At 36.7% G+C, this 15896-nt stretch overlaps 1 protein-coding gene and 1 long non-coding RNA gene across 2 annotated transcripts; one reads left to right on the top strand and one right to left on the bottom strand.

Moving 5' to 3' along the window:
• Nucleotides 1-6679: 6679 nt before the first annotated feature.
• On the bottom strand, nucleotides 6680-8584 carry LOC311084074 (uncharacterized protein). The gene is made up of 3 exons (XM_084115922.1): nucleotides 8111-8584; nucleotides 7873-7948; nucleotides 6680-7590 (listed from the first exon to the last, which is right to left on the bottom strand). The coding sequence occupies exons 1-3, from the start codon at nucleotides 8288-8290 to the stop codon at nucleotides 7190-7192; spliced, it is 657 nt and encodes a 218-aa protein (XP_083972048.1). The 5' UTR covers nucleotides 8291-8584; the 3' UTR covers nucleotides 6680-7189.
• A 2612-nt stretch (nucleotides 8585-11196) lies between these two features.
• On the top strand, nucleotides 11197-12352 carry LOC311082906. The gene is made up of 4 exons (XR_014606170.1): nucleotides 11197-11413; nucleotides 11530-11578; nucleotides 12181-12241; nucleotides 12330-12352. It is a non-coding gene; the product is annotated as an uncharacterized lncRNA (long non-coding RNA).
• The last annotated feature ends 3544 nt before the right edge of the window (nucleotides 12353-15896 follow it).

The following is a 15896-nucleotide window of genomic DNA, read 5'->3' as shown; positions in this document are numbered from 1 at the left end:
ATATGACCCCTTTAAACAATCAGCTGATGGCCAATAGTGAAAATAATTGCTTTTATCGGCCGATACTGATTGTTGGCCGATACATTGGTGCATCTCTAAAATTTTATTTTTTAATTCTTGAATTGATTTACTTGTGTGTTAATGTTTTTTTTTTTTTGCATCACCCAGCCTCTATAAAGCTTTAAGTCATGAACTGCTGTCCTGACATTCTCCTGTCTAATGCCTTGATGTACTTCTGAGTTCATGGTTGCTTCAACGATTGCGAAGTGTCCAGGCTCTGAGGCAGCAGCACTAAACCATGATGCACCTTCCACCATACTTCACAGTTGGGATGAGGTTTTGATGGTGTGCATTGTCCTTTTTTTCCTCTGACCAAACACTGTGTATTTTTGAACATTTTGACTCCACTGTCCATACATTTTTTTCCCATAAGCACTTTGGAACAATCAGGTGATCATGTGAAAACATGCGACATGCCTCTATATATTCCAATTCAAAACAAGGTCCATGCACAGCTTGGTAGGTGCCGGTAGATAGCAGGAACGGATTTAATTGACAAAAATAAGAACACTCTACTGCACACTGTTGACTTTACTCTTTTATTTTTTTATAAATAAAATAGTAAAGTCAACAGTGTGTGGTAGAGATATTATTTATGCCTCTATATATCAGTTAATTCTGTACTGTAAACCCTAACGCTCAAAATAATTAATTGGTTTGAGTAGGGCCAACTTAAATTATACAAATTAGTTCAATCAAATTAACTTTAATGAGTATTTAGAACTTTCTTTTTCTTTTGAGTTCACAAAACTGACACATTTTAAGTAAGTTTATATTTAATTGTTTTGAGATCTATGAAATTGTTTCTTTTAATTTACACAAACTTCAATTTAACTGAAACTGGGCTGGGATTTCTATTTCCCAGCATGCTTTGTCATGACACTTAAAATGGAGAGTAAATGCTAAAATTAAGTGTTTTATGCCAGATTACTGTTAAGTGAGAGATTTAGTAGTGTTTAATGTTTTGTTTTGCTAGTTTAGAAGAGTTTCTGATAATTTTAAGTTGTGTGTGAATAAGCTTACTCAAGTATTTCAAGTTCAGAGCAATTAAAATGTATGATTACAAAATAAAAATCTGCAAGTTCTGCTTACTTAAACATTACATTTCTTACCTTAAAAAATTTGATGTAACTGATTACCTCAAATTATTTGAGTTTTGCCAACTTATTCAGGTTTAAAGTGTGTGGCAGTAGTGGTTTCTTACATGTTGTCCTTTCATGAACACCATTCTAGTTCAGTGCAAATAGTTCCACAGTGTATATAGTTTTCTGGAGCATTTACTAAGATAACCTGTGGAAATTGTTTGCCTCAAATTTCTCAAGCAAATTAGCTCATCATTTTTGAGCTGAGAAAACTTACTACAACTTTGTATTAGGTAACTTGTGTATTTGTATAGGTTACCAGAAAACTTAAGTGTTGCTAACTCAGTTTGACAAGTTCAGCCAACTTAGAGATTTAAGTTAAGTTTAGTGCACAGAACTCAAACATAACAGTTCTCTTAACAAGTCTGCTTGTTCACATTACTAGAACATGTTTTAAAAAGGATTGTTGGCACAACAATAGGACATTTTTTTGTTCTATAAAACAAATTTACAAAGTCATTACTTTTAAGGCATGCTATCATATCAACAATTTAACACAGTAAGAAAAATTGCACATACTGCACTCAGGAAATAAATACAATAAATAAATATATATGTCCCTTTTCTGACATCTTGTAAATCTAGATTTGCTTGGCCACACACAAAGCAGATTACGTATGTAACCTTCGTTCCCTGAGTAGGGAACGGAGACGTTACGTCGGATGATGACGAATGGGGTTTTGCTTAGAAAGCCTATCATCTTCGAGTATATAAAACGAGCCAATGGCAATGAAATGCCATGGGTCTGCGGAATTTGCATAACGTAACTCCGCCCTACCCTGGGGGTATATAAGGAAGTGCGCTAGCAACATGCAGATATGTCTTCGCTGAGGAGCCGAGACTGAACTCAGGCGTTCCAGCGTTCCAGCGGAAGTGGCAGGGAGATGTAACGTCTCCGTTCCCTACTCAGGGAACGAGGGTTACATATGTAACCGAGACGTTCCCTTTCGTAGTCACTCCAAGTTACGTCGGATGACGACGAATGGGGTTCCCAGTGTAATCACGCCACCTCTCGACTGTCTTCCAGTGCCCTGCGTAAGTCTGAGCTCCCTGTCGTGAGACTGGCACGGACGAAGGACTCCTACTTAACACAGGAATACCAAGGTACACTGGGAAGCATATCTCAGTGGAAATATGCAATCATGCCCAACCCGAAGGGGGGGACTTAGAATACACATATGACCCCGGAGGGCTACATATGGAGAATCACTGGGGTGTCCAGCCGCAGGTGGAATATTTCAACCTCAGGGGTGGCAAGGTGGCTTGCCGAGGGAAAGACACATGCTCAGAGAGGCTTACAGTGGAAATACACATGTGGAGGTCGCCAAGAGGGGGAACCATGCACATGGAGGCACCTAGCCAAGCGCGAAAGCTGCCGGTGGCATAACTCTGGCGTTGACGTCGACAGTGCTGGAGGAGACTCAGGGCTTATTAGGCTCACCTGAGGAGAATATCGCACGTATCCCGTCCGTGGAGAGGAATGGCGAGCAAGCTGTGAAAACAGCTGTTTTGCTTTCTGTGAGATTGTGGCCAGCGATATCTGCGCTGTAACACCAACACCAGCTTAAAGAGACATTCTCCTGAAGAAGCAGACTCATCTTTTTGAAGTTAAAACACTCTCAGATAAGATTACAGAGCAGGAACAGCTTTCACCATCTGGCTACGAAGCGAAAAGACAAGGATGTGATGCACCTGCCGCTCATTATATGCTCGCCGCGATGCACAGCAGCTGGTGCAATTATCGCATGCCAATGTGCATTGGCTCGTTTAGTTACACTCGAAGTAGATAGGCTCTCAAGCGAGATCCCCATTTGTCAGAATCACTTTTTAGGTACGTCATAGTGAGCTGACGAAGGGGAACTGAGGGTTTCATTAATGCTCTTCAGTAAAACGAAAAAAATAAATTTGCCTATTCTTTTCCTCAAAAAATCGATAGCACACACTGTGAGAATGTAGTTTATAAGTAGCTCACCAAAATTGACCTTATCTCGCTGCCACAACTCAAGCACGATCTGATGTTCAGTTCCTCTCCGCTTATTTATTTTTTTGCAGTTTGGAAGTGCACTTCCGCAACCTAATGGGCTGGAGTGTTTAGGCACACATTGTCTTGAAGATTTTAATAATGGGATAGGGGAAATTAAAAACAAACAAACAAACAAAAAAATTGTCATATCCAAACAGTTATTGGCCTACGTCCATATTGCGCATTCACAGAGACTCTCAATACATTGAAGAAATTAGAATAGGAGTAGCAGAACACATTAATGTTTTTGTCATATTACCGAAAGTATCGAATCGAATCGAATCGAATCGGGCATTTATATAGCGCTTTCATATGTACTACTGTACACCCAAAGCGCTTTACAATCATGTCAGGGTCTCTCCTCAACCACCACCAAATATATAGTAAATATATAAAGCTATGAATCTATGAATATAAATATGATGATTGTGAAGGACTGGATTGTGTAGCAACAACAGCTTGTGAGCGTGCCAAAAAGCTGAAATCTTATTGGCCATTTATTTGACAGCATGAAGAAAAAGATTCAGAACAGTAAATATAGAATTATTAACAACCATTTCAAAATGTATTCGCTCTAAAATTGTATTCACTGTTTTTTGTGACAATTCTTTGCACCAGATAACACCATAACAGTGTGAACAGGCTTTTAGTCAAACACTATATGCTCTTAAGGACTGTTTTATTTAGATTAACTATTGCATCCACCTGAAAGTTCACATAACACAGTCTAATTAAGTAAAATCAACAAATTTGTCATAATGAGTTAAGTTTACATGCTTTTCTTAAGTAGATTCAGTGATTACTTTTTATAGTAGCCTCTTTCATGAATATTTTAAGATCCTGTGAAGGCTTTAGGGATGGAAGTATGATTCATTATAACTAATCTTGCTTGATAAGAACGGATTTGATACAAAAAGAAAGAAAAGGAAATTTCCCTGGACATTTCCCTGGACATTTCCCTGGACAAGTGTGACTCAAGTTAAACAGAAACTTTGTGAAAACCTCTTATGTTCTGTATTTCAATACAGCTTATGAAAATGAATGTGCTGCCAAAATCAGCTAAAAGCTGCTATCTGAGCCTGTGTCATAAGTGATAAGCAATTTATAGTTAAGCACATTCTTTTAGTTGAAAATCATTGACAGAGATGTTAAAAGGAATAATGCTACAGGCAGTTCAGATTTTATCCATTTAGAGGGCAATTTGTATTGAAATGTTTTAAAAGTAATAATACAGACCTGAAACGATAGAAGTGACATTTTTGACAAATTTATTCTATGACCAGTACGTTTTTTTGTCTCATCTTAGTCTCCACCATGATACAGGGCCGATGGCTCCAGCTACTTATTTATTATTATACTTATTTATTGAACTGTTGTAAATCAATATCACATTTGCACTAATGCTATTCGGAACAAAAACAGCACTCGTGCGATATTGCTTAACTATATCATATGATCTAAAAACTATATCACCAATCAACTGTATGAAATGTAAGATGAACTACTTAGGTCTGGGGTGGGCAGGTGTGTTTATAATTTTATTTTTCCGTAGCTAATTAAATTTTTTAACAATTGCTAAGACACATTTCTTGAAACCTTCACCCATTTTCTCACAACATTAAACCCAAAAGCAAATCTTCAAACTACATTCACAAAACCCCTGACTCTTCTGGTAAAATCAAACAATCGGCTCAAACCATTCACCTGTACTCAAAATAAAACATGCTTCCAGATCATACACACAGCCAGTCAATATATAGCCACTACAGATCATTCATTATCAAAAAAAAAAAAAAAAAAAAATTAAATTAAATTAAATAAAAATGCAGAACACATAAAATAGTAATCACAACTAATCTTGTATACTGTATGACTGTGGCAATTATAGTATTTTATTGAATATTGTATAGTATTGAATGTCTGTATATTTAGTACTTGCATACTGTAAAAAATACAGTAGTTCAACTGCAAAAGCCCAAAGGGTCAAAGAAAGCTCAAAAAGGAAAAGCATGTTACAGTACACTCAAAAAAGTTGTGCAACGACAAAATCAAAGTCAATGAGAGATTCATTCAACGTCTTCGTGTTGGGTCTGGCATGAGGACTTTGTCCACATCACATCACAATGTTGTCTCTTGCCATGCAGGCAAAGGAAAAATCCCTCTGGTATGCCTGATTGAGTCTTGACAACACTCCACACCTTGTTCTTTCTCATCATCTTCTTCCTTGTCCACCACCTCTTACATAAACTCTCCCTGTTCTGCCTCTCAGATGGTTTATTAGAAACAAATGTGAACAAATTTGAGCCGTTTTGTGTAAACGATGATAACTGAGTTGTAATTGTTCAACTTTTGCCACTTGTACTTGCAACACAAGTGCATTCATCACAGTGCAAAATGTTTTAGTGAGTGAGAATGTTTAGAGTTTTGAAAAAAAAAGAGTGCATGGGATTTGCAATTGGTGTCTAACTGCTTGAACCTGTTTATTTATTTGACAAATGGGTTTAGGCTATTGAGAATTTGGTCAGAGAATGGGGTTTAGCATCTTAGCAGTTGTGAAAAAAATGCACCGTAATTAAATGAACAAGTTACTGTAAATCGACAGCCCTAGTTTTTCTAAATAATTCCAGTACAGTCAACTTATTTGCAGGCATATTTGTCAACCGCTGGGAATTTATTTCACAAACACAAGTCTGATGATTGTTATTTTCTTCTATTAAATACAGATAAGACTGAGATATTACTTATTGGACCAAAAACCTGAACACAGAATCTCTTAAATACAACTTGCATTTAGAAGGATGGACTGTAACTTCATCCTCCTCAGTTAAAAGACCTGAGTGTTATATTAGACAGCAATTTGTCTTTCGAAAATCATATTTCATATTTTACAAAAGCCTTCTTCCACCTCAGAAACATTGCTAAGCTCTGGAACATGCTATCTGTTCCTGATGCAGAAAAGTTAGTTCATGCATTAATGACCTCTAGACTAGATTACTGTAATGCATTAGCTGGTTGTCCTGCATCCTCAATAAACAAGCTACAAATGCAAGTGCTAGAGTTCTTACTAGGTCAAGAAAATAAGATCATATAACACCAATCTTATCATCTCTACACTGGCTACCTATTAAGGTACCTATCTGAGCTGTGTGTCAGATGAACTGCTGTCTGCCATCCAGCATAATCTTTTCATATGCAGAAGTTCTGTGGTTAGTACACACTGCCCCTGGTGAATTTCTGGCCCAGAGCTTCAAATTTAGATTTACATGTCTAAGGACTTCATTATCATTACAAGCATCCAGTCCAGCCTGGTTTTATCCTGCATCTTGGTCTTCACAAGATAAAAAAAATATATATATATTAAGTATTAAGTTGTTAAAGTATTAAGTATTCTTTGTTCAATGCTAAACAGTCAGTCAAAACATCTTCAAAGAATAAAAGCAGACATGAAGACTGATTCTCTTAACACAAACTCTTTATTCATGCAGTACAGAGAGAATCCTGATTCCAGTAATGGAACTGCCCTGACCTAAACTAAAGTGAAAGTGTTTCTTGTAGTCATTGAACAAAAAATTAACAAATCTGATTTTTAAAATCAAATGACGACAAAAGTCTGTTCATTAATAAGTTCATAAATGCACATTCAAAAAGTTTTAACATAAAACATGCACATAGTTTAGCTACCAACATTTTAGTGCAATTTGGCTAACACAACAACTAATTATTCACTACTGCTTCTTTTGTGGATAGTACATATATGTGTAGTCATGTTATTTAATAACAATTTTTAGCATTATGGATCAGAGCAAACCTCTGAAACTAGAATATTTATTAAAGTGGTTATACATTCTCATATCTATACATACCTAAATAACAGGTCATTAAAAATCAAGCATACCTGCTTAAAACAAACCTCAAATGCGCATTAATGCAATCGGGTAGTAAAACCTTTTTTAAAAAGCCAATGCTAGAGGTAAGTGACTTCCAAGTGACTGTTTCTGACAAACTTGCAACTTTTCTTGTTAAGTTTCACCCTGAGACTAGTGTCAGCTTCTAGCATGATAACTCGATTTAAAGTGATTGACTGCAGCCAGTAATCTATACATAACATAGACTCATTACCACTTATAACCTCTCTCTCATTTTTATAGTTGCTATGCTTCTGTGAGACACTGACCTCTAAAGTGACCTCTGAATGAAGCTTACACTGATTATAGGGTACACGGTAAGAGATCCTTAGATTGATCAAGTAGAGACCCTTTGTGAAGACGTGGAGGACTGTTTGGTTTTCCAGCTTGAAATTTTGGGAGTCATTGCCATCATTGATGATATTCCACTTGATGGGCTTATCTTCTGAACAAGCACCAGCTGATTTAAGAGAGAAAACAAGGCAGGACTTTACAAAACACCAATCTCTGTAAATTTGACCCTAGGTCATAAAACATTTTTCCAACAGTATTTCTGGAAGACATATAGGCTACAGATTTAATAACGCTTATACTAATTACACAGTATTTGTATAAATTGTTTCTTAAGCTTAATAAGTGGACCGTGTTGAAGAAGCCAATATACAGGATTGCATATGCATAAGCTATATCAAGTGGCATTACTCAATGGTATAATCAAATAATTTACCACTATTAAACGTACTTTCAAGATGTACAGAGTGTCTTACTGGTGGTCCTTCAGTTTTCAAAGCCTCTGAATGGGCACCTGAAAATGCACCCTGAGGAAAAACAGAAGAGCAGCTATTTGAGTTAGCCTACATGCAGAGACAGTTTTCAACGTCTCCCCTTTTAATTACATCTGAATGATAGTGGCTGTTAACAACAAAATAATGATTTATACGTTTAGAATCAAAATCGTGTAATTTGGTCTTGTATATTACCTTAGTAGTTTGTTGGTGAAACTGTAGCCACAGCAAAGTCGCCAGGAACGTTGCGAGCAGCACCGCAGTGGCCAAGCGCAGTCGTGTCTCCTGACGCTTCATGGTTTGACAATGCCGCATCAAAACCTGCATCATCTGTCCCTGCTCCTCACCTAACTCAAACATCTCGACTCGAGCCATGTGCAAGGATAATGCAACCACGTTACTCTGTCAGGCTGTCAGTGGCCCTCTTTATAGTCACGCTCTTCAGTTCAGATCACGTACGTTCAGCACAGACCGCCCTTGTTTTTCCTCCAGTCAGACTCAGGAAACAGTTACTCATAGCGTGTCTGCATGCGCAGACGTGTTGGACATCTGGATGCAGCTCAAGTTAGTCAACGCAATGTGCCAGACTCCCAGAGGAAAGTGTTTTCCCTCAAAAGTTTCTTCTTCACAGTTAGAGAGGATGATTCTCTGTTGTTTTTTCATTTCTATGAACATTGTCCCTGATAGGCTATCAGACACGTGCAGAGGGGGGAGGGGGGGAGGGGGTTTTGGGGGGGGCGTTGGTTGCTCGAGCACCTGCCCCTTTGCCCCTTGGTGCCCAAAGTGCCCTTTTGTCAAGGAAAAATTTCCTCTCCTTTTTTTTGTAATTAAAGGCCCTTTTGTGGATGCCTGCCCAACCTAACTATTAGTAAAATTAATTAATAATAATTTAGCCGTAAATGAAATGACCCACATGATGAACTTTCACCTGACGAACTCATCCGGGACGATTCCTTACGCACATTTTTTAATTTCGCGCGGCTACGCGCACTACCAGAGGATATCTTCAAATCTGCGGCTGCTGGTAAGTGGCGTTTCATTCTCAGCGTCAGCGAAGTGATTTTGATGTTTGTTTACTTATTATTATTATTTTACAAGGACGACGTGAAGAGAGCATGCAGAGATGTTGTTTATATTGCAGTGTGTAACGTTAGGCTGTAGAAGTAACTGTTTTCCTGAATGCCATCAAGATTGAAACCGAGACTGATTTCATAACAGGTCAATAAACAAATAATTAAATTAAGTCACTTACATTTTAGACGCAATGACTGTTTTTGTTCTGTTTCAGCAGCGAAAATAGTTCCAAACAAAGATCACAGCAGAACCATAGCGCATCTCACAGCAACACTTGTTGCATTACTGAATGATTCAGCGTTTTGAACGAATCGGTTGAGTCAAAGATTCAATTACCCATTCACAAACTGCCTCATTCTGAATAAATCAGCTTTTTGAACGAATCGTTTGAATGAATGACTCAATGACTCGCTCATTAAGACGGTCGCCTGCCGCCTCCTACTGGCGGTTTAGTTTCATAAAGTATCATATTTTCAACATTCCTTATTTTTGTATATTCAAAAATATTTAAAATAATCTAATTTAATATATAGTTATAATTTTTCAATGTAAATTATTTAATTTGATTGGTAACAGCCTAGTGTCTTATTATTTTAATTGAATATATTGATCAAATTTAAGAATTTGAAATGAAAGATGGAGCATACATTTAATAAAATTAGGGGAAAAATGCCCTTTATAAAAGGTACAAAAAATTAGAGTTTTCAAGCAGTGATGTAATGAAACATTGACAATTTAAGTTTGAAGGGAGAAAAGCCTCTGTTTAGGCTATTAGGGAAATGTATTTTGCCAAAAGAAGAACTTTTATTTTATATAAATGTTAATTTTAAATCAGCCTACTTCAGTGTGATATGTTACCATATTATCATGCTTAACACTGAGAATTTGAATAATTGTAATGTGATCAGATGCAGATATCTAAATCAAAGAATATGGGCGGTTTGCGGGTGGATTATTTATTTTTAACAGTGGATTCGGGTGACTCAAAGTGCACCAGATTAATGAATTTATGTTTAAAATGTACAAAATTTTCTTACAGGGGGGGGCATGCCCCTGGACCCCCCTAGAGGTAGCGAGCTCAACCCCAAAAAATACTGTGGGAAACACATTAGGCTATATGATGATCTACAAAAAAATACAAATACATTATTAGTATTTTACCACCTCCGCCTCATTTTAAGCCAGGAAAAACACAGCCCCATTTAAAGCCTTGTTCCATGTGCCCCCCTTTTATACTTTGAGCACCTGCCCCTCCAGAGGTCTCTGCACAGCCCTGTAGGCTATTCTTATGAAACAGAGGTCCCCAAAGTCGTGGTCACTAGTTGTTTTATGGGAGAAAAACTATGCGAAGATTCATTACAAATTCTCATTCAAAAAGGTGAGATAATGTGCTTGTAATCAGGTAAGTTGATCAAACAGGTGTAGGATCAATATGCAAAGTTTATTTAAAAATGATAAATCCAGACAAACTTCCAAATGATTAGTCAATTAGTAGTTTTTAAGCAGAGGTGGTCAGATAAAAAAAACATATTTACACACTTTCAACAGACATTGAATCCTTATAAACACATTTAACACAGAGAACAAATGTCCATAGGGCTATATAAAATGACTTTTTTTAATGCTTTGGAATGTAATGCATTTTACTTGCCCAGACTGGTCACACTTTATTTTATGTTAAAGTCTGTGTGAAGGCAATTCATAGATTTGTTTCTAAACACATTATTAATGTTAGAAATGCATTGCTGAAAACACAGAGACTGATCTATAGTACTGAATTGTGGGGTTACACTGTTAAAATCCAGAAGGAATTGAATTACATCACTTGAATAGCTATTATTAGTGATATTTATTTTATAACTAATATTTACGATGATTATTAGTGATACAACATTTGAGTTATGCGCATGTGTTTGTATTGGGTTTGCATGTGGGGAGGGGGGCTGGCTGGAACAAGTTGGCTACTCATAATACATTTGTAAGGTGTAAATTCTGCTATTCACTTTCACACTGTTGTTTTGTTATTTTCTAAACTCTTCATATCGCTAACTCTTAGAATTTACTCTGTTTTGAACTGCGCTTAGACCTTGAGCAGACAAATAGGCCTACCTAGAATGATCCATCTGTTGTGTGCCACTGGCTTCAGTGTCTGTAGCCGTGTTTCCATTACAGATTTGTATTACCATAAAACCAGGATAACCTAGATATTAAAACAAGTTATCAAAAAGAGATGCAGTCCTTAGCACAGTCAACGAATAAATGTCCTGGGTTGGTCCCACAGCACGCAGGCCTCCACGCTTTAATTTCAGGGTCACATAACGAACAGCCATCTGTCAGACGTAGAATTCAGGAATCCTTCTCCAGGCCATCTGGCAGAACCAAAGAGACATTGCATTTGTTTCTTGTTTAATGTCCTTCACAAAGGTGTGTGTGTTTGTTTTGTTTTTTTTACCATATAGTTATGGTGTTTATTGATTAAGGTGTCCTTTCTTACCTTAAATATTTTTCACCCATTTGTTTTTAATGTCTATTGTCTCCAGTTCCAAATTCTGCATTATCATCCCAGTCCCAGAGGACACCCCATTGTATGTGAGAACTTTGTGATTCGCATCTTATTTTATACACAATTTACCTTAAATACAAACATACATTTTTCTAAATAATTGTTCATACAGTTACAAATATAGAGCCTATAATGTCTAATAATGTCATTGCTCAAGAAAAAGCTAAAGTACAGCCAGCTAATTTTATAGTAGCCTAACTAATGCAGTATTACACTGTGAAGTGTAAATTTGAACATCAGTCTTATCACTTCACAATTTAAAATATGTAGACCAGGTGTAGCCAACCCTGGTCCTCGAGAGCCACTGCCCTGCTTGTTTTCCAACTATTCCTGCCCTTCCAGCTTCTGACTGACAACACACCTGATCCATTACTAGTCAGCAGGAGGGCAGGGATAGTTTGGAAACAAGCAGGAGAGTGGCTCTCGAGGACCAGGGTTGGCTACCTTGGATTTAGTCATTGTGAATGATTATTATATGGCTACAATAGTTGACTATGTCCAATTGGATTACAAGAAGTCTAAATCTTTGCTACATCCACAAAGTAGTTAAAATAAAACAATATTGTTTACTTTTTTTATTTAACTACCCTCTTATTTAAGTTTGTGTGTGTTTTGTTTTCATTAACAGAATTTCCTAATGTTGTCTTGCCTCTTGACCGCTGCATTCGGGAGAGAGCACAGAAGTGAGGGTATGTATGTTAATGGTCTTGTCCAGCCATGGGGTTGTCCTATCCAAAATTGAATTTACATTTTACAAATCTTTACATTTTGAAATAGCTGGCACCAGACCCTCAAGGAGCGCTTACCCCATGTCAACTGAAAGTGAAAGTAAGAAATATTATATATTTCTAATTATTGTGAACAGCGTGATTTTTTGTTTTGTAAGATAAAATCAGAGATTGATTTGGTAAATATGGATGATGCTCAAAGACTGAGATGGCTGTTCACATATGAAACATATAAATTAGCCAGTTATCTTGAGAAAGCCTGGGAGAAGAGGAAAAAAGCTCTTTATCGAGATGATCTGTAGACGAGGATTTGTTTGTATATGCTGTGTGTGTGTGTGTGTATGTATATATTTGTATTCATGTATTTCTCCGAATGATTTGTATATCAAATCAAATCAAATCAAATCAAGTATATTTGTATAGCGCTTTTCACAATACAGATTGTATCAAAGCAGCTTCACAGTATTAAATTAAAATAAAATAATACAACAAGGTTTGTTTCTAGTGGAATTTATTGATTGATAAAATAAAATTAAATATCCCCAAAATATCCCCAACTGAGCAAGCCAAAGGCAACAGTGGCAAGGAACCGAAAAAACTCCATCAAGTGACCTAATGGTGTCCTAAAACTCCATCAGGTGACCTAATGGAGAAAAAAAAAACCTTGGGAGAACCCAGGCTCAGTCGGGGCCAGTTCTCCTCTGGCGTTTATGAACTAGAGGCCGGATTGTAGTTTGAACTGTAAGATTAAAAATATTATATGAATGCCTGGCCGAAAAGATGCGTCTTTAATCTAGTTTTAAACTGGGAGAGCGAGTCCGAGCAACGAACAGTATCAGGAAGACTATTCCAGAGTTTCGGAGCCAAATGTGAAAATGCTCTCCCTCCTTTGGTTGATCTGGATATCCTAGGTATGACCAAAAGCCTCTTAAAATCTTAAAGAGCGCGATGGATTATAGGGCGATAGAAGATCCGTTAAATAGACTGGAGCTAAGCCGTTTAGGGCTTTATAAGTCAGTAGCAATAACTTGTAATTAATACGGAACTTTATAGGTAACCAATGCAGTGATGATAAAATCGGTGTTATATGATCATATTTTCTTGATCTAGTAAGAACTCTAGCGGCTGCATTTTGGACTAACTGTAGCTTGTTTATTGAGGATGCAGGACAACCAGCTAATAAAGCATTACAGTAATCTAGTCTCGAGGTCATGAATGCATGAACTAACTTTTCTGCATCAGAAACTGATAGCATATTACGTAGCTTAGCAATGTTTCTAAGGTGGAAAAAGGCTATTTTTGTAACATATTAAAAATATGATTTTCAAAAGACAGGTTACAATCGAGTATAACACCCAGGTCTTTTACTGTAGAGGATAAAGTAACAGGACATCCTACGATGTCAAAGTTGTATTATGAGAGGTTCTGTGGGCGGTTTTTTGAACCAATAAGTATTACCTCTGTCTTGTCTGGATTTAATAAAAGAAAATTACGCGTCATCCAATCTTTTATATCTTTAACACACTCTGTCAATTTGGATAATTTAGCGTTTTCATCCGGCCGTGATGAAATATATATTTGAGTGTCATCAGCATAACAATGGAAACTAATTCCATGTTTCCTTATAATATTTCCAAGTGGCATCATATATTGAGAATAATAGAGGGCCTAACACAGATCCCTGCGGCACTCCATAGTTTACTGTGTGTTATGATCGATTTTTCTCCATTCAAATAGACAAAATGGTAGCGGTCAGATAAGTATGATCTAAACCAGCTTAATGCTTGTCCTTGAACACCAGTATAATTTTGTAGTCGATCTAAGAGTATTGTGTGATCTATAGTATTGAACGCAGCACTTAGATCAAGTAAAACTAGTATTGAGATACAGCCTTGGTCAGAAGCTAAAAGTAAATCATTTGTGATTTTAACGAGCGCAGTTTCAGTGCTATGATGCGGCCTGAATCCTGACTGAAACTTTTCATAGATATCATTTTCTTGCAAGAAAGAGCCCAGTTGAGCGGACACAACTTTTTCTAGTATTTTAGACATAAATAGAAGATTTGAAATGGGTCTATAATTTGCTAGATTATTATGATCTAATTGTGGTTTCTTAATGTGAGGTTTTATAACTGCCAGTTTAAATGTTCTTGGAACATGACCTAAATATAAAGATGAGTTAATAATATTGAGGAGAGGCTCTTCCACTACAGGTAACACTTCTTTCAGTAGTTTAGTTGGTATAGGATCTAATAAACATGTTGTTGTTTTAGATGAAGTGATAAGTTTATTTAACTCTTTTTGTTCTATAGTTGTAAAGCACTGTAATTGTTCTTGCGGGGGGATAATTGAGGCTGAATTATAAGGCGCGATTGAGGATTGAACGTTTACAATTGTGGTTCTGATGTTTTCTATTTTCTCAGTGAAGATGTTCATGAAATCATTACTACTAAACTGTAACGGGATATTTTTTCCGGGTGACGTCTGTTTATTTGTTAGTCTAGCCACGGTGTTAAATAAAAACCTTGGATTGTTTTGGTTATTTTCTATTAGTTTGCGGAGGTGCTCAGCCCTGGCCGCTTTTAGGGCCTTTTTATAACGTGACATACTGTCTTTCCACGCGATTCTAAAGACCTCTAAATTAGTTTGTTTCCATTTACGCTCTAAATTATGGGTTTCTCTCTTTAGAACATGCGTAGTATTATTGTACCATGGTGCTTTAATTTTCTCTCTGACCTTTTTTAATTTAATGGGTGCAACAACATCCAATGTTCTAGAGATATGCGACCGGAAGATGTTTGCTAAATAAGTTTGTGGTGTCTTGTAATCCCATGTGGGATGGGCCAAATGTTTGGCATGACACAGAAATAAAATTTAACTAACTATATATGGTGTGTTTAAAACACTGGCTTATTTGGAGTTTGTTGTCAACCTTTGTTAGAAGTACAAGTATTTAACCAAGTATTGAATGATTATTGATACCATTGTTTTAGCTCGTTGTCAATTCAGTCTCCCCTGAATTGACCTTTACTTGGAATTTTTTTTTTTTGAGGTGAAGTAATCCTGTGTAATTTCTTTCACAGAATCATGTCAAATGCCTTAATGGCGATTTTCAATATGAGGAGTGGTGGCCAAATTGAAAAGAAGTCATTCAACGCTACAAGAACGCTTACGATGACATGAAGAAAAAAATCTCTTGTTCCTTGTCTAATATTAATGTGATTTTTATTGTTAACTTTTATCTATTCAGGGGACATTCTTTAAAAGACCACCTGTCTTTATCAGAAATGTCCTTTTCACTTTTACAGTTACACACCTAGTGAAGGGTCTTTCTTAAGGGCTCAGTATTGAAGAGGGCAAATGTTGTTTTTTGTTCTTTTTCTTTTCACTATTCTACACTTTTATTGGCATAAGATTATTATGCAGTAAAATAACATGGTTATTTTCCGTCATTTTCAAAAAAAAAAGTACGTCATTCTTTTTTTTAAAACCATATTCTCTCTCCTCAGATGCTGTGATGAGTTGGAGCCCAAATGCTACAGACTGAGTGCAGCAGCGGAGGAACACCTGAAGAACGCTCCAGGAAGAGCTGGGGGTGGTGGATTTAAAAAATGAGC

This window comes from Abramis brama (genome assembly GCF_963993115.1).
Source record: "Abramis brama genome assembly, chromosome: 5".
NCBI classification, from domain to species: domain Eukaryota; kingdom Metazoa; phylum Chordata; class Actinopteri; order Cypriniformes; family Leuciscidae; genus Abramis; species Abramis brama.
The sequence above is the reverse complement of the archived record's forward strand: the minus strand, read 5'-3'. Positions and strand labels throughout refer to the sequence as shown.

Coding starts and splice junctions, on each gene's coding strand:
- LOC311084074 (XM_084115922.1), bottom strand. CDS start 8,290: ATGGCTCGAGTCGAGATGTTTGAGTTAGGTGAGGAGCAGGGACAGATG. Junction 7,949..8,110: donor TTCACCAACAAACTACTAAG/GTAATATACAAG, acceptor GTTTTTCCTCAG/GGTGCATTTTCAGGTGCCCA. Junction 7,591..7,872: donor ACACTCTGTACATCTTGAAA/GTACGTTTAATA, acceptor CTCTTAAATCAG/CTGGTGCTTGTTCAGAAGAT.